Source organism: Heliangelus exortis, chromosome 7, assembly GCF_036169615.1.
Source record: "Heliangelus exortis chromosome 7, bHelExo1.hap1, whole genome shotgun sequence".
Lineage (NCBI taxonomy): Eukaryota > Metazoa > Chordata > Aves > Apodiformes > Trochilidae > Heliangelus > Heliangelus exortis.
This window is the reverse complement of record NC_092428.1, coordinates 3,464,925-3,483,576: the sequence shown is the minus strand read 5'-3', so window position 1 is coordinate 3,483,576 and position 18,652 is coordinate 3,464,925. Positions and strand designations below refer to the sequence as shown.

Below are 18,652 nucleotides of genomic sequence, written 5' to 3'. Positions count from 1 at the left end.
GGCTTTGGATTGCCTTAAAGAGCAGCTTGCCTGACTCAGATGATGGCAAACCACATTATCTGTAATTTCAAACATCTTTTCATGTCATGCAGCAGAGTTTTAGCTCACAGTTTATCACATGCCCATAACCACTGTGGGTTTGTATCAGCAAATCCTTGCGTTCTTTGCCCGGTATGTAGATAGCACCACAGTTACTTATTGTATTATGTCAACTTTTCAATTATTTATGGGTGTTTGTGACATTGTAGGGCCTGTTGCAATGTTCCTCTCTAAAATAGCAAGGTATATTTTAACCTATATGCTGTGCAAGGTAAGTGCTTTATAGTTGACTCAAATATCTCCCGTGCACATACATACAGATGCGTATCGTTCGTTTACTCTCATATATTGGTGCCACCTATACATCCACCTAATAGAGGTGGTATGTATATAATGTGATGAATGCCATATATGAGACACACACAGCCCCATCTATACCCCTGTATATGTATATGAGACATAAATAGATGCATTCCCATCTCTGTTTGTTGACATACAAAGCCACACACCATGTCAGTTGGCAGCAGCTCTTCGAAGTATCCAGCCACAAGGGAAATGTTTGTTGGACAAAACATGGCAGAATAGTTTTTATTTTCTCCTCAAAATCCTTTTTTTCTATCACATGTTATTCTCATCCTTTTAAAAAACAAACTTTTGGAAAAGTATTTTTTTGGGGGCGGGGGCGTGAGCATTTTGTTTCTTGACATGGGGAGTGACCCTAATTTCATCTTGGTTTTGTCGTCTTTTTAATCCTAACTGGGGGGGGGAAAAAGTCTGTCTTATAAAATCAAAATGTATAAACAATACTTGTGGTTTTTTGTTTGTTTTCTTGTTTGGTTGGTTTTTGTTTTGGTATTTTTGCCAGTGGAGCTTGGCTAGTTTTTTTTTTTCCCCTCTTCAGGAAGAATTAGACATGACTGTATTTTATTATTAGATACCAGTTTGTTGATTTTGTTCTTGTTTTGTGCCTATTTTTCCTCTTTTGACCATTTTCTTAATTTATAAGGTGTGCACCTTCTCCAAGACCAACTTTTACATTGTCTTGTTTTGTTCGATAATACCTTTTGTATATTTTTTTTTTTAATTTTCTTTTTAAACGACTCCATAGATCTAATTCTTTTGCATTTTCAGATCTTAAAGATAAATATCTTCTGAAAATATTCATCATCCCCCTTTCTTTGGCCTCTCTTTTTAGTCTTTTCTTCTGTCTCCTATCTTCTTCTTAGGCCATGTTTGCCAGCTACGTCCCTGAAATCATAGAGTTAATAGGAAACCGCAAGAAATATGGTGGTTCCTATAGTGCGGTTAGTGGAAGAAAGTAAGTATCCCAAGAGGCTCTGCTGCCTCTGCTGCAGTAGAACACTCTCTGCATGCCATTTTCTTTTTTTTTTTTGTGTTTTTGTTTCATGCATGTAGGCAATGTTTGCTCGCTACGTGCCAGAAATTGCTGCTCTCATCCTTAATCGGAAGAAATACGGCGGGACTTTTAACTCAACCCGAGGCAGAAAGTAAGTCAAAAAAGAGCAGGTGTGGTTGTGTGACTTTAAAGAGCCCGTCAAGGTGGTAAGAGCTGACTCACAGCTTACCAGGCCGTGTTCCTTGGAGGTCAGATGTTACCACTGGAGAGTTGTCACACTATAATTAGAGACCTGGGCTATGCTATGGTACAAGTCACAACGTTTTGTCTCTGCTTCAAGAGAACTTGGATACCACTAGGACTACACTTGAGTCAGCTTCTGGAGCAAGGGTGAATGGCCACTCTGCAGTTTTGGTCATCTCTTAACTGAGTGACAGTGGGAGTTCACAGGATTTTCAAACAACTCAGTTCTTTAGAAATCTTGGGTTTTACTGGAGCGCAAAGTACAATATTTATGTTGGTTGGGATTATTCCATTTGACTCTGGCAGAAGCCTGGCTGTGCTGTCTCTCATTGTTCAAGCAGCAGATTCAGACCTCATGCAGCTCTTCTATTGACTTCATATGAATATGACAAAGACTCATGATTTTAAGATTTTAAAGTGATCCTCTTTACACACTGTATAAAACCTCTCCTAAGAAGAGGAAGTAGTTGTCTTATTATCAATACAGTATGAAAACAAAAAACTCAAATCCATAAAAGATACCGGTTTTGCCTGGTAATGAAAGTTATATTTTATAGGACTATAATGTTAGCTCATTAAATTTCTATTGAAAACCTTCTAATTTCTTGACCAAGTTAGAACCAGCTCTTTCTGGCATTCCCAGCATCTAGACCTGCTGGGACATAGCCTGTAATGAACAAGGTGCACTTGGCAATAGAGTTGGTTCTCCTCTGTACCACCTTTAGTGTTGCCATCTCTCATTTCATTATGTTTTGTCATGACATGCACTGGTAGAGATCTGTTTGCCCCCCAAAAACTAGCCATATAGAATCCTTACCATATAACATAAAGAAGGTACTGCAAGCAATGCATCAAATTAGTGTCCTTCTTATTTTAAGAAGATGTGTTTCTTTAGTCCTTTCAAATCATCACCTGTGCACCATTTTATAAATGTTGGTTGTGTTTTTATCAAGTTGTTTCTCCCCTCTGTGGAGCAGAAAGGGTGTAAATGTTCCACAGAGCTAATGCTAGAGTACTGTTTTACATCACTGGGTAGATAAATAAAAGGGGTTTTTTAGTTCTAGCTTATACAATGTAAGTTCAGTCACACACAAACAATTAGAGTACACAACTGAAAATATTTTCAATTTTTGCAATACTTATCTGATTTTTTTAATTTTTTTTTTTTACTGTGAACACTGAAGTTGGAAACTTGCATTACACTTCACTTACCCAGCTTAAGAAAATGCCTTAATTTTTTTTTTTTTTTTTTTTAAATACAGCACTATCATAAATTTACCTACCCAAAACCTATTTTTATTCAGATGTGGCTTCCCAAGAGAGTTTTTCAAACACAGACCTTACACTCTGCTTTTGAGGCTCCAAAGGAGTCATAGCAGAGGGGAATATGGCTAAAACCTATCTGACATCCAGAATTTTAGTCTCTCCCCTTCTGACATTGTCACTAGTACCCAGCATTGCTCAGATGTCTCTAAACTTAGACCTGATCTTTAGCCAGAACCCCACACCCTGAAAAGCTCAACTCCAGATTACACGCTTCTGCTGGCTTTGGGGCAGGCTTCATTGGTTTTGTCACCTTTTCTTGGTTTTCTCTTACTTACATCCATACTCTGGGTATTTTTTTTTTTTTAGCTCGCTCTGTTGTCAGCGCTTTCTCTGCTGATCTCTACTGTCCATATAACTTTTTGTTTGAAACTGAGCTCTGTCATCAGCATATAAACTGTTCAGTTTACTTTATGCATTGTTTTCTGGTTCAATTATTAATGACTAAGTAGTTTAAAGAGGTCTTTTGCTCATGTGGGTCTTTCATCAGAGAATCGAAACTTGGGAACTGCACAGTAAAAAGGCATTAGCACCCCTTGTTTGATGTTGCTTTTGCAGTCAGTAGAACAAGATTGATGAAATGTTACATTTGGCCAAAATTTAAGTTTTCATTTGGAATTCGGTGTTGAGAGGATGGATTGTCAGAACCAATAAGTTTTCCTTTGCTTGGGATCTGGGCATGTGGTAGTAATTAGCATTATAAGGTCTTTAGTTGAGCAACCAAGCACAGATTCTGGCAGCAAACATGATGAGAAACTATAGTTGTTCTCTTCCTAACATGAAAAAGTTTCCAGATAAAATTAAATTCATGAACAAAATGCAAGCAGCTCAGTTTTGTTGAGAGATGTAGTTTCAGCTCTTAAAATAGCAAATGTGTATACTTTTCAACTTTCTTCAAAATAGATAAACATATGAAATCTGTTATTTAGCATTTATATGTATGTTTATACATTGCCTCCTAAACTATGTCTGTGGAGTAACATGCTTCTAAATGATTATTAAACATCTAGTTGGTCAGTTTAAAATTAAGATGTGATTATGAGTGCTTTGAGGATTGTATTGCATCAGTTTAATACTAAGGAGAAACTCACTGAAGAATTCTAACTGTGAAAGCAACTAGAATGTGTGCATAAAAATTATTTCTCTGAAATCCACTCACTAAAGAAGAGAAACAAGCAACACATCAAGTTTGACCTCACATTTCATTTTGCCTTTCAGCCAACAAGGTCCTCAAAGGACTCATAAACGAAACAGGAACCATTTTGCAGAATAAAGAAGCTTCTCTTTTAGGTGACACAAATATGTAGAGAATTTGTAACAGAAGTAGTTTGTAGTCAGTGTGGAATTATCACTGGTTAAATTTACAAGACAAGACACTAGGTAGTCTACAGAGACTTCAAAATATTAAATTTTAAATTTCATTTCTAATCTCTCGTTGATAGTATATTCCTGCAATGAGAATTTTAAGGTATTATAGAAGATAAAGGAGGAATTTTATTAGTCTTTCAAGTTTCACCTGTTAAATAAACAACAGTATTCAGTGTTCCAAAGTGCATGCTCATGGATCTATGCAAAATGTGATCAATAACTAACATAGACATTTAATAACAAGCAGGGCAATGACTTTGGCACAATTACTACCCAATGAAAAAATTAAAAAAAAAATATTAACCCTGGCCTTGAAAGTCTAAAAATTGTATTTTAATGGAATCACAGCTCTTTACTGTATAAGCTATTAAAACCTCTTGTTTCTCTTCTGTCATGATCTGCTCTGCTTCCCAGAGATTTCTTCAGATTTCTTAAATTTGCAAGTCATAAATTAGCAAATCATCGAAATATCAGCAGGGAAAATCATCTGTTAGAGATTCCTTCCAGAAGGGAATATGGGCTTCAGTAACCAGACTTCACAGAGAAAAATAAAAACTGTAGACAGATAGATACAGTAAACAGAAAGACAAACAGATAATTTAAGTTGACAGATCATCTTGGACTCATTAGACACTTGAATTTGATTAAAAACTAAAAAAACCCAATTCTTAAGCCTTATCCAAATAGTTTGGCAAAGAGCCATTTGCCACAGTAATGAGAGGCACAGCTCCAAAGAAAGTGACATTAGATTATTGTATTAAATAATTTGATACAATATGTAAGATATTATTTTCCAGTGAGTTGAGAATGTAATAAGAGAATGTGACATGGATTGCATTACAATCCCCAGGGGTGTCTCTCTCTCCCATCTGCTGGCCATTCTTCTCATCTCACTGTTCCCAATGAAGTCTCAGTTAGTGATAAAGAAAATCTGATGAGTGTTAAATAGACTGACAGATAGAACTAACTGTTATGGTTTGGTTTGGGTTTTTTCCATGCTTATTAAACTGTATCCATTCCTGTGAAAGCCAGAAAGGAAATGTGGGAAGTGTGACATATAACAATAATATGACTGAACAAAAATGTGTGTTCCAGGTCTCAAATCATGCTCCATTTCTACCATAACAGCACTGATTTTATATTTCTAGTTAAAACTTTAAAAATTTCAACTTTTCCTTCTCTCAGCCTAAACTTTCCAAAAGCTATTGTGTTTGGCAGCAAAATAGCAGTTGTTGCTATCCAAATTTTGACCAAAGAAAGACTGAATCTGGTTTATAAATTTACTGATCTACCATATTGTACAAAATAACTGAAGTGTGGGCATTCTGGAGAGTGAGATGGCAGAAGTGGTGAATTCATCAGCAACTTTTAGGGAATGACTTTTTGTTTTAACTCGAGTTCTGTTGCAAAAAAATTAGTCATGACATTTTGGGACAATTTTTATGGTGAGAAATTTATCAGCACTGGTCATGCATGAAGTTCTCAAAAATCTTTAAGCTTTTTTTAATTCCTGTAACTTGCTTACAAAGGAGGTAGTTTCTTTTTGACTCATTGAGCATTCCAAAAATGGAGGAGGCGATTTAAATGTGAATAATGGTGAGAGCATAGAAAGCAATTTATTTATGGGGAAGTGGTTTCAATTGATTTCAAAGGTGATAGCAGGGTGTTGTGTGTGTGTTACAACTGCTGCACAAAGCAGCACAAGAATGAAGCCCAGAGGTTGGAGTTATTTGAAGAGCTGATTGAGGTCTGGTTGTAACTCCAGTGCTTAAGGTGGAGATGGATGTGGTTTACTCCTGCAGTTTACTGGAAGCTTTCTAGTATGGATGCCTTGTACTTGCCACTTAACAGCTCTTTCTTCTATTAATAATAAGTTATTCACTTAATTCTTATGTTGATATAGCTGTGCTGTGTCTAAACATTGTGATGGTTATTATGAAAACAAAAATATTATAAATATTATTACCTTTAAGGCTGAATGAAAGGGTGAACATGCATCTTTTAAGCTACAGTGGAAACAAATCAGTGTGCTTTCTTCTTATTATTGCAGTTTCAGAGGTACCCATCAAGTAAACAATATTAACTTTCAGTTTTAACTTGCTTTATGGACAAATATAACTTGCTTTAAAGGCAGTCACTGATGGTTGGGCTCGGTGATCTCAGATGTCTTTTCCAACTGTGACAATTCTGTGATCTCACAGTTCTTCAGATCATAAAAATAAAAGATAAAACTGAGACTCCCCCTTTGTTGAGGAATACTGGGTGGGCTTCAGAGGAACCTGTTTCCTGCAACCAGAGCAGCCAATAGAAGTTGATATACAAAGAAACAAACAAAAAAAAATATGTAGATGGTCGATAGATTAAGACACTATCAGGACACTAAGCAGAAGGACCATAGACAAAGTTGAACATATGTATTTGATATAAATATTATAGCTTTATAGAGATGTCTGGATCAATATTTGCCACGCTTCATTTAGTTCCTTGACAAGTGAATCTCATACTTTCAGCTGAATGCTGAAGAGAATTTTGTGTTTGTCATCTTTGATTTATTATGACAGACTAGTTAGAATGAGTTTTTTCAAGTTCTTTATACTTTTTCCAGTAACATGGATATAATTTATTTCAAAATAAACAGGCAAAAGATTTGGCACTGGTATTGTGTCCTCTGAAGGAAGACCTATGCAAAGATCCTTTTTGAAGAATCCTATTCACAGTGGGTCTGTTTTAATTTACAGCCCTATTTACGTGGATTAAGTGTATGTTATCAATTACCTCATGTCAGAGTACCAGATGCTTTAGCTTTTGTTTTTCTTTTTTTTTTTCATTCTCAAACTGTATCTGTGGTAGCTTTGGACCTTTTCTCACCATTTTCTTTATATTAGAAGAAGCTAGGGTATTTTTAGCAAAGATATAAATTATGTCAAATTATGATATAAATTATGTCAATTATTTTTAGCAAAGATATAATTATGTCAATACTTGAGTCTTTAGCTAGCACAGAGATTTTCAGCTGTAGAATTGCAGTCGAAATCCACTGTGTAGAGCTGGATGTAAATTTTCATATTGGGAATTTTCATACTAAATTTGGGAATGTTAAGCACATTTGGGAGGGAATGGGTTAGTCTGGTGGTTAGAATTACTGCTGGATTAGAACATGGCTTCTGATAAGCTTTTGATTCTCTTTAAGAGATCCTTTTTCCAAGCATCATGATTGTGTCATATGGTTTCCCAGTGGTATAATAAAGCAATTTCACCTCTGCTACTTTATATCAGTGGCAATTCTTAACAGAAACCTGAGTACTCATCAGTAATATCCTGAATGTTACTTTTTAGATTTTGGGTTTTCTTGTTTTTTTTTTTTAAAAAAAGCTTAATGTAGAGGTTAGACAATTCTGTTGACCTAAAGGTATTAATACAATGTTTTCCTACCAAACATCTTCAGTGGAAAGGAAAAAAAAATTGGTGCATGGAAGAAAATGGATGGTACATGAAAAGAGGAATGGTTATTAGAGAAACAGAGCCAGTTGTAAGGACAGATTGGAACAATAGAAACTCTCAAGTTTTCTTAAATTGTGTAACTAATAAGTCTTTCTAGGCAAGTAAGAAACCTGGTTTTGATTTCTTCTATTTCTAAGCAAAACTATGACTTATGTTAAAAAGAGACTTGTTTTTGTTGGGAGTTTTTAACCAAAAATCAATGCAAGTATCTCATCAGAATTTACTGCTGAAAAACCAGAAGATTTTTTTGCAGTTACTGCTCAGGACACTGTCTTGCTCTATATACACACAAAAAAGAGAAAAAATAGATATTATCCAGCCTCAAATCAGAGTATTACAATGAAACCATGTTTCAGGTGCTTTCTGACAGTTCCAAAAGGATCAGACCTGATGCTCAAGTGCATGAGTATTTGACAGCCAAATGCTTCATTTTCACTGGGGCAGATTGCTCTGAAACCCCACTGACTCAGAATCCCAACAAAATGGAATTATTGTACAAATGCCTCTGCTTCCAGTGGGAGGGTTTTGAAGCAGATAACCTCTGGAGGCTTTTCCCAACCTGAATTATCATGAGATCTCAGGATCCGATGAAAATTTCTTATGCAAGAGTAATCTGGGTTGCACACTCTGTCTGGCTTAGAGTTTTTTTGTTTAGTTTACTCATCATTTTAAAATGTGGACTCTTAATGACATAAAAAAACCCACGTGAAGTGAGATCTCACAGGATGGAAAGAAATTTTCTTCCCAGGAATGCAATGTAGCACAGGAGCAATCAGGAAGAGACCTTGCTAAAGCTAACAGCACAGGATCTATACAGAACACTTGTAGCATACAAGAAAAAATTATTTAAATTATTAACAATAATGCATCAACTGTAGAAATGGAAAGTTTAATTTCTTAATTAGTGATAGATGGAAACATTTGAAGACAACAATATTAGTTTAGTTGTCTTTGAAAAAATGTACAGACAGTATGAGGAATACAAATGAATACTTGAGCTGCTATTTATCATTTACTTTGCAGTTTTTGATGCTAGATGGGTTTACACTCAAGAAAAGTGCTGAATGCCACTAGACAGCCAGAACTTGCCAATATTTTAGTGTAATGTAGTGTAGCAGACACAGTCTGTTCAGAATTTAAAGTAAGCTACTCAAGTTTTAAACATCATTTCAGAACATGAACTTTTTTGAGGTTCTCCAAGATTGATGTATTGATTGATATATTGGATGGAGCTGCTTCTGTCTGATGGGGAGTGAATCCTTGGATTTGTATTTTACCCTTGTGTTAAAGGTGGTTTTCCTGACCTAAGTGTGTGTGCAACAAATGTGCTGGCAGCTCAGGGAAAGGAAGGATGCTTCCTAAAATGGGATATAGGCATGGTTGGAATATATTCCTAAAATAGGAATATAGGCATGGACCCCTTGAACCAAAAAAAGGATGAACTGATATAATCTATGTCTTGTTTTCTGATCCTGTGCTTACCACCTTATAAAACAAGAAGCCTTTAATGCAGGGATTTTTGTGGTTTTAAGTGTTTACAGTCCAAGAACTGTACCAAACTGTACCAAAAACTTTGATTAATATTAAACACAACCTTCCTGAAGCTGAAGCAGATGCTCTGGGTAGCTATTTGAGCAATACAAGTGCCTGGGACTGAGTCCTGTGGGAAACACAAAACGACATAATCAGTCTCCTATAAACACAGATTCCTTGCCTGTTAAAATAATGAAATCATTGAAGGTTTTCTAAAATTACATCAAGCTCCTGGTGATGTCACTACGAAGTCATGCAAAATGAGTGTTTTATTTTATCATCTTTATTTAGAAAGCTTTAACTCCTGGCTATACTATTTACAAAGCTGGTAGCAGCAGATCAATATAATCTCAAAACTGCCTTTTACTTTTTTGTGACCATATGAACGACTGCAAGTTCAGCAGTACATGATATTATTCCCTGCATGATACATATTACTGATTTATTCTTTGTTCACCATAATTTTCCTTTCTCCAGTGAGTTTTATTCACTTTCACACACATTTCAGCAAGCATCAAATTATAAAGCAAGAACAGATTCCTATTATAGCCCATTACACAAGTGCTCATTGCTGCCACCTATTATTTGTTGTTTCTACCCAATGAGGTTTTAACATTATTGGGTTTTCCACGGAACAATTATGGAGTAGGGGAGATTTGGTTGGTCTGTTTCTTGGCCTTGGAATTGCTTTGCTGTACTTTTAGCAAGGCAAATGCCAAAAAAGTGTGCAATTTAGTGTTTGTAGCATTTGTGCTTAGCCTGTGTGACTGTAATGGAGTTTATTTGCTGTTAGTTGAGAAACTGTATCTATACCACCCCGTCCCTCTTCCCAACTTCTGTTGGAAGTGTTAGCAATAGATACATCTCAATCCCCATCTCTCTTCAACCCAGGACAGTAATGAAAGCTGGGGTTGAGTTTATTCCATGAAGCAGCTTATAACAAACACATTGTGGGATTTCCTTGTCACAGTGGACTTTGCTTTACAATGATAAAAAGAGCAAAGGTCCCTTAAGTATAGGAAAAATTCAATTTCCTAGGCCTTTTCTTCAGCCACTCCCAATTTAAGATGTATAAATAAAAATATGTATGTCTGTATAGTTTTTCCATCTTACCTGGTCAGCTATATCTGTTAATTAAAATATGGAGAAACAGACACAATCTGTGCAAACTTTGATTTTCTAAGCAACCTATTGCAAGGGTGCAATGAACAGTGATTTCTGATTGTGAAGTTGTCTCCTTGTAGGAATTATGGTAGGAAACAAATTTCTTTTTTCATCACTTATGGTGTATAATTGGCAAACTTTGCACTGCCTTCATTGGCTTAAGTGTCTGCATTCAAGCATGGAAAAATACTGAATCATTTTAGGGAGGTTTGCTGTCTCATTGTGTCATAAACCAAAAATTTAAACAGTAAATGTATATAATTGATGCAAGTTATTGTTAAATGTGTAATGCAACTTGGCCAAATGGTTTGTTACTGGCAGTCTTTGCAAGTGAGAGTGTCTATCTATGTGTAATTACAAAGCACCTTCTGAAACTGATATTTTCCTTTTCTGACTTCATGGAATAGGATCTAGAGAAGTATCAAGTAGTCCCTTTTTTGCCAAGGAATTATCATTTCCTTTCTCGGCTTTCTTGCCTTTTTTTTTTTTAACCTTCTTTGCAAGATTAACTCTGATTTTTCTGTAACAGGCACATAGTTGTCTGTGGTCACATAACACTTGAAAGTGTGTCCAACTTCCTGAAGGACTTCCTGCACAAGGATAGGGATGATGTCAACGTAGAAATCGTCTTTCTGCATAAGTGAGTAACCTTTCAAGATAAACCCTGTCACCTGCTACTAAAACTTAGTAAAGTTGTGTCTTTCAAGCTCCAGATAACCATAAAATTAATGCTTACAATTGCTTTTATTAATGGTGCACTCTGAAAGAAAAGAATAATTCTACATTTTTGCAAAAAACTCGTTGCTAAGGAATTTCAAGCAGACAGACTTGACCTGACATCAGTTGTACATAGCTAAGCAGAGAGTTGAAGTGGAAATGGGACTGTGAAAAAATAATATTGAAATACTAATAAAGAAATGTGAGATTTTTTTCTTTAGTGGCAAATATTTATAGTGAAACAACAAAAATTGGTAAAAACACTGCAGTTAGTGAATGATGCCATGCCATGTATGCTGTCTGAAAACATTGTCACCTTTGATCTGACTGGGACAAAATGCTTATTTCACGTTGCAGACTATTTATATGAAGGAAAATACAGGTGCTGATATGGGTTTGTTATAAATGAGATACATTAATTTAGAGAGAGAGTAAAGATGGATATATTTTGTCACGGTGATAATTAGTGCTGCTCTTTTACCCATATAATACATATCTATATCCACACATTTTTCTCACCTTGCACATTTTTTTATCCATCCCTTTCAAACTGAACTAAAGATGATATTCTCAAGTAACTGTATTTGCTTGCTTGTTTCCTGTCTCTAAGTAATAACAAGAGTTGCCTGTCAGAGGAAAGCAGATTCCCACAGTAAAAATGCATGGAGATAGGAATCAGAAAGCTGCAAATGCACATGAGGGAAGTTAAGCACCTGGCTACCTGTTTGTGCCTTCTTGCTTCTGTCCCTTCCCAAAAAATATTTGCATTTCTGTTTTGCTATTAAATTTATTTAATTATTAAATTTAGCATCTGGCATGGCAAAGATCTTTCCACTTACTATGGAAGTATTAAACCCCTTCTGTTTTAGTAAGTGGCATCAGAAAAGATATTTACATGGTTGGTACAACATTATATATTAGATTGTGATCCATTGAATTATTTTTTGGTATGTGGCAAAATGAAATGAGACCAAGTCACAGAATAATAATGTTTATTTTAATTGTAGCTCATACAGGCCATGGGGCTCCTGCAGGGTTCATTTTGTGGCTTTTAGTGAGTTTTGCACTGTGCTTTCTGATGGCCTCAGCTGTTTTGAGAATGATGGGGACGTGCAGAGGATGGTTGTTTTACTAGAAAATTTCTTTGGGTAGTACTGTTTAAGAATTTTTTTAAATGTTTGCACCAATTCTTCTGGATTCATATCTGTGAGAAGCTGACAAATGATGAATGTGCAGATGAGCACAATGAAGTTTGCCAAAAATGCTGTAGACAGACGTGAGGAGCAAGAGCTGTATGGGATTTGCCTTTTAGGTGCTGCACACTCTTGCCACACCACAGGAAAAGCATCAGCAGGTGCCTGAATACCTGAAGTAAATAATACCTAAAGTAAAGAAACGAACTGGTTTCTAAAAGAAGGAAATGGGGCAGATTTGTAAACTGATTTCTCATTTGCAATTGTGTTTCCTTCCTCTTCCCCCCACAGTATCTCCCCTAACCTTGAGCTGGAAGCCCTTTTTAAGCGACACTTCACTCAGGTGGAATTTTATCAGGGTTCAGTCCTTAATCCCCATGACCTGGCAAGAGTGAAGGTAACACCTCTGTTGTTCTCTTCTCCTGATGACTTTTTTAAAACTACTCATTCTTCATGTTAGCCCAGAAGATTGTTTTTCCATCTCTTCTGCTTTATCTAATAAATTATCTCTTTCCTTATAAATCTACATCTGTGGATCTTTATAGCTACAGTAACACCTTGGCTTAAGTTACATTGTCTGCCATTCCATTGAAGTCCTTATGCATTTTTCATTGGGGTTTAGTTCCAGAGTCTATTTTACATTAATTTTTGGTGGGAATTATGGTAGGAAACAAATTTCTTTTTTCATCACTTATGGTATATAATTGGCAAACTTTGCACTGCCTTCATTGGCTTAAGTGTCTGCATTCAAGCATGGAATTGCTTAAAATGCTATTGTCTTACCTTCATCAGAATGATCAGAAAACAATTTTTCACCTGTCAAACCCTTTTTGTATTGTCTAGAGTCCTGGAATAAAAATTTAAGATTTTTGGTGGATAAATTAGATAATTTTAGTGTTTAAAATTCTTTGTGGTAAATTATTTGTACTTTTAAGGCAAAGCATGAAGCTTAGGTGAAAAAAAAAACAAAACTGTCAAGCTGTCAGATACAACATTAGCTCTTATATTTCTGTTTCTTTTTTTCCTTTTTTATTGGAATCTAAGCTGGCCAAGAACCCAAGAATATATTAGTGATATGTGAAGACTTTCTGGAGTATTAATAATTTCTATTGTCCATTTTGGATGCAGAAATTGCTGAACTTTTTTTTTTTTTTTTAGCCCAACACACACTGCTTCAGTTCCTCAGAGCAAGAATGTTCAAATTATGACCATCAAACTGTGTATTTTGTATTTTGTCTTCTGTACTCCACCCTCTGTGTCAGTATTTGGTTGCATACACTGAAAAATACTTTTGTCATCTGCTTTGAGTTAAACAGAGCTACAGTTTGTGTGAACATAGATCAGTTCCCCAAATTCTGAACCATCAGTTCATTGCCTCTTCCTGTCTCTTTTAAGGAAGGTATTTAAATTCCCCAACAAAAATGCAGGACTTGTGGGGACACTCTACTGATACACCAGGAACTGTGGATTTAGGGGTTTAAATTCCAATGTCTGGTTACAAAAATATGCCTGTAAACTCCTCATGCTTCAGCTGATAGAAAATAAGAGTCAATAATTAAACTATTGACCTGCTCTGAGCATCATAAGAGAGTTTCAGGGAATTGCTGTGTGTATATGAGAGCTCTCCTCATCTCTCACATTGGCCACTTGTAATCAGCAGTATTGAGGCTGCTCGTGCTGGCAGTGCAAGATTCCTTAAAACTTTGAGAAAAAAGAGCTGGAAAGAGAGGTTGCTATTTATGTTTGCTGTTTCTTTGGTGTCTCAGATAGAGTCAGCAGATGCGTGCCTAATCCTTGCCAATAAATACTGCGCTGACCCTGATGCTGAAGATGCCTCCAATATCATGAGGTAAGCTCAGTTTTTAGTAGGTTTTTTTTTCTTGTTCTTACCTCTGATTAGCTAACTTCTGGTGGCCAGATCACCACAGACAGCTTCATTGGTGATCACTTGCACTAAAGGACTTTGCAGAATTATTTTCTGGGGATGAATTGTTTGAGAAATTCAAGAGGTGAGGAATCCTGAAATTCCATGAAATTTAGTTTAGTTCCTTTAGGAAGAGTGTGTCAGAAGAGACACTGGGAGCACAAGCTTTGGTACTCTTAACCATTTTGTAGGACTTAGTAGTAAATTGACCTATTTTAAGTGTTTGTAGTGTGACAGGGTCCCAGTGAGAGGAAAGGGAATGCAGTTATTGCAGCTCTATTATGTGAGTGCATGGGATGCATGCACCATGGGTGCAATCCCATATATTGCATGGGATGGTGTTAATGACAGGTCAGAAGGACCCTTAAACTCTTCATACCTCATTGCTCCTTGGTGTATCTGCTTCTACAAGGAGTTATGCTGCTAAAGGAAAGCCTGGTGAGGGTAAAGATACAGTCAGCTCCTAGCTCCATCCTCTTTTTTTTACACACACAGACCCAAACGTTGCTTTTTTTGATTGAAAAGGCACTGAACACCTTTGGAACCACAAGATCTTGTCCTGCTTGCTTCCTCCCTTCCTTTGAAGGGTAAAGATAAAAGAGTAGACAACAGCTAAAGTTACAAAAAATTTAAGCTGTTCAGTTTTTTTTGCATATTTTTTCATACAATCCTAGTTTTAATGAGGACAGTTTCTGCTTTTTAAAAATGAAAATGTCAATGCTTTGTTGAAAATTCTCTAAGATAGAAGTGGCCAGTGTTCTGAACCAGTTTTACTGCCCTATCAGATGTTTGGATGCTGGGAATTGAAGGAAGGGAAGAAATAATAATAAAAAAGATTACTCCTTTGGAAGAAATTTACTGGATGCATGAGAGATGACTGTGGAAGCTGCAGAGCTTAAATATGCCTAATTTAATTTCCAAAATTGCTTTTGGATTTCAATGGAAGAATCTGTATTTTGACATTATTTGCATAAATACATTAGTGCATCCTTAGTAGGTACAATACACTTAATGCAATAAGCTGCAAAAAAGTGGAATTCTCCTGTGTTTTCTCACATTTAAATGAATGTAGTTGGGCAGAATTGAATGTTTAATTAAATAATTCAGTAAGAAATGGGAAATCAGAAGACTTTTTTTTTTCTTTACGAATGATAACATAAATTAAAACCATGCATACAACTTTTTCATGTTTCATACTCTAGCTTTGATAAGCCAGACAAGCAGCTTGCAAGGTACTCCTACAAAATACCAATGTAAAGAGTTATGGCATTCAGAGTCTTAGGAGACTCGTGATTCCATAATAATTCAGATTATTTTTTGTCTTGATTGCTATATCTTCTTTTCTTCCTGTACTTTATGCATACAGGACTGATGTTTCAGCCTTTTTCTCTTTAATTTTGCTCAATACTTTTAAAATTTTTAAATTTCATGTTCCTCTCTTACATGTTATGAATCCACTCAGGTGTTTTTCTTTCAATCCACTTCTAATCCATGCAGAGCTGAATGTATCTTAGACTCACCAAATTATTGAGAATGCAGCCAAGCTGCAGATTATGGAAGTATTCCTGTATTTTATAAATTCAGAGTTCAGAATCCAGCTTCAATATTTAGCTTTGGAATACTCCATAAAAATTAAGATGGTTTACACATGTATTTATGTCAAACAAAATCATTATTCAAGGTGTTTAAATATAGTCTAGCAACTATAAATAAATATTATATGAGCAAGTATAAAAAAATAATATGTGGTGGGGCAGAAAGAAAGGGATTTTTTTCAGACAATTATCATTGATCAGTTATATCTTGGTTCCAAGACATGAAGATAATCACTGAAGACAAAATAAAAATTGTGATTGTATTAACAGACTGAATACAGTAGCTGAACAGAGCTGCTGAAACAAGGTTTTTTCCTGCAAATTCCTTAAAGAGTAAATCATTCAACTGAATAATTCCTGAAGCTGGGTGTTCTGTAGTGTTAGCTGATGGCTGTTAACTGAATTTGACAAGTTGTAAATATTGAATAGGTCTGACTTTATGCTTTACATAAAGTATTTACATGATGTGCTTTCTAGGCAGATGAATAAGACAGTTTTAATTGTGGGATTTAACAGCACTGTGAAGGTGTCAGGATATATTATCCAATATCCCAACTGCTAACATTTATTTTGTTGTTTTCCTTATTTTTTAGAGTTATTTCAATAAAGAATTATCATCCGAAGATAAGAATTATCACTCAGATGTTGCAGTATCACAATAAGGTAACATGGCAGCCAGAAGTGTCTGTCCCCAGAGTTTTTTTTCTACACTGCATTTATTCATACAGAATTTTTCTATCTCCACTACTAGTGAGCATTTCCCTTTCCAAACAAAAGCAGCCTAATAAGCCTTGTCATGTAATCCTGCTACAAGTTAATTCAATTTTATTTGTATATGCTTATCAAGATACTCTGACATTTATTAATTGCCTAGGGTGTAGTTCTCAGAGCTCCAGTGTCCATAGTTGGTATTGATTCCAGATGAGCTTTTCACCACTCAGCTTCTGTTTTATTATGCTAGAGCTACCCAGGATGAATTGGTGGCCTCTAGGCAAGTCATCTGAAGTCAGTTCTGTTTCTACTCTTAGAACTGTTGTCTTTTTGGAGATTTACTATGATTTTGTGTTTCTTGAATGACAATGTAGAGCTGAAGTTGCCAACTGGCACTGTATATTTATCTATGTGCTTTATCAGTAAAAGAGTAGCTAAAGTTCTCTATTAGGAATACAAAGAAAGGAAGGAAAATTTTACAACATTCTGGGGTTCATTCAGATGTGAGGATGAGCCTGGTGGAGTGTCACAGCCAGAATAAGGCTTGAGAAATGTAAGATTTTGCCCATAACAGGTGAGACTGCAACATCTCTTAGCATAGACTTAAACTCCAAAATACATGGAATGGTTCTGACTACTCAGAAAAAGCCAAAGAAGAAAAATTTTTTTAAAAGGCAAAAAAAATTTATAATTCACAGCTATCTCTTTCAATACTGTACTTTATTTGAGGAAGTATTCCTGGTTCTTCACCAGTAGGGTTTGGCTGGATTGTTTGCTTGTTTTCCAGGCACATCTGCTAAATATCCCAAGCTGGAACTGGAAAGAAGGAGATGATGCAATCTGTCTTGCAGAGCTCAAGCTGGGTTTCATAGCCCAGAGCTGCCTGGCACCTGGCCTTTCAACAATGTTAGCCAACCTCTTCTCTATGAGGTCATTCATAAAGGTAATGTCTTCTCCCATTAGAATGTGTTCATCCACAATTGAGTTTGTCAGAGAGCTGAGCAGAAAACACAGCTCAAATATGAAACAGATAGGAACACATTAATAGATTTTGTAAGGAGAAAAAACCAAAAAAACCAGCACATGCATACAGAAAAAAGTTCTCTGCTGCAAACTGGGCAATGGGCCTGGTTCTGTCAAGTTATATTTTTATTTTAGTTCAGCAAGTGTTTGGCTTTTCAGTGGTTATTCAAAGCATTCTGCTTTTCAAGGGAGAGATTTCTGGTGTTTTTAGACAAAATACATTTATCTATGAGAAAAGCCCCTGCTGCTAAAACAAAAATATTATTTATGTATGTCCCATATAACAATAAAGTGTCCAGAAAAAAAGGGATTGATCATTTTGGATTTTAGCATCAAGTGGCTAGTGAACCTCTCACTGTGAGAGTAAATAAGGAACATGTGTTGGAACTGAAGCCTAAAATTCCTACATTATCATTCATATATTTGTTTCTTCTCAGTCAAAGAGCTCTTTTGGACTTGCATGGCAAAAGTTTAACCCAGTTATTCCTAGATTTCTATGGCAGCTGTACTAGTTCACTGGCTATAATTGTAGTTATCAGTGCTTTCTTCCTCACATATTTCTGGGATACTGACTCCAAACATAAAGGATGTTCAGTTTTCAACCCCATTATTAGGAATTACTAATGGGATAGGCAACATTGGAGTACAAGGTAGGCCATGGTCTGCCTCAAGTTCATTTTGCAAATCAGAAAAATGAAAAAATGTCCTCAGAAAGCCAGAGCTGTTCTTATGGAGGTGCACATATCACAGCAGGGTAGTGAGTTCTTATTTAATTTTTCCTGAAATTCTAAAGATATCCTTTAGGGACCTCCAAACAATTGGAGAGAGCACACTCCCCTGTGTAAGAAATATTCCAGGCTTTCATAAATAGTCAAAGCAATTCCAGTTTTCAGTGTGGAAACAAGCCTGGGCTCTGTACATTTACTGTCTGCAGTGATGATGTTTGTGTCATTATTAAATG

General features: G+C 35.9%; 1 protein-coding gene across 21 annotated transcripts in view; it reads left to right on the top strand.

Annotated features, from left to right (window-relative positions):
* Positions 1–18,652, top strand: part of KCNMA1 (potassium calcium-activated channel subfamily M alpha 1) — a 368,746-nt gene that overhangs the window by 228,422 nt on the left and 121,672 nt on the right. For 18 of the 21 annotated variants that reach the window (XM_071748268.1, XM_071748267.1, XM_071748265.1 and 15 more), the window contains 6 exons: positions 1,266–1,357; positions 11,058–11,168; positions 12,730–12,835; positions 14,205–14,287; positions 16,551–16,620; positions 17,456–17,611. In XM_071748268.1, coding sequence (XP_071604369.1) covers positions 1,266–1,357; positions 11,058–11,168; positions 12,730–12,835; positions 14,205–14,287; positions 16,551–16,620; positions 17,456–17,611 — 618 coding nt within the window. Of the gene's footprint in view, positions 1–1,265; positions 1,358–1,455; positions 1,548–11,057; positions 11,169–12,729; positions 12,836–14,204; positions 14,288–16,550; positions 16,621–17,455; positions 17,612–18,652 lie in introns of all 21 variants that reach the window. The other 3 variants (XM_071748266.1, XM_071748274.1, XM_071748278.1) reach the window with 1 other exon arrangement.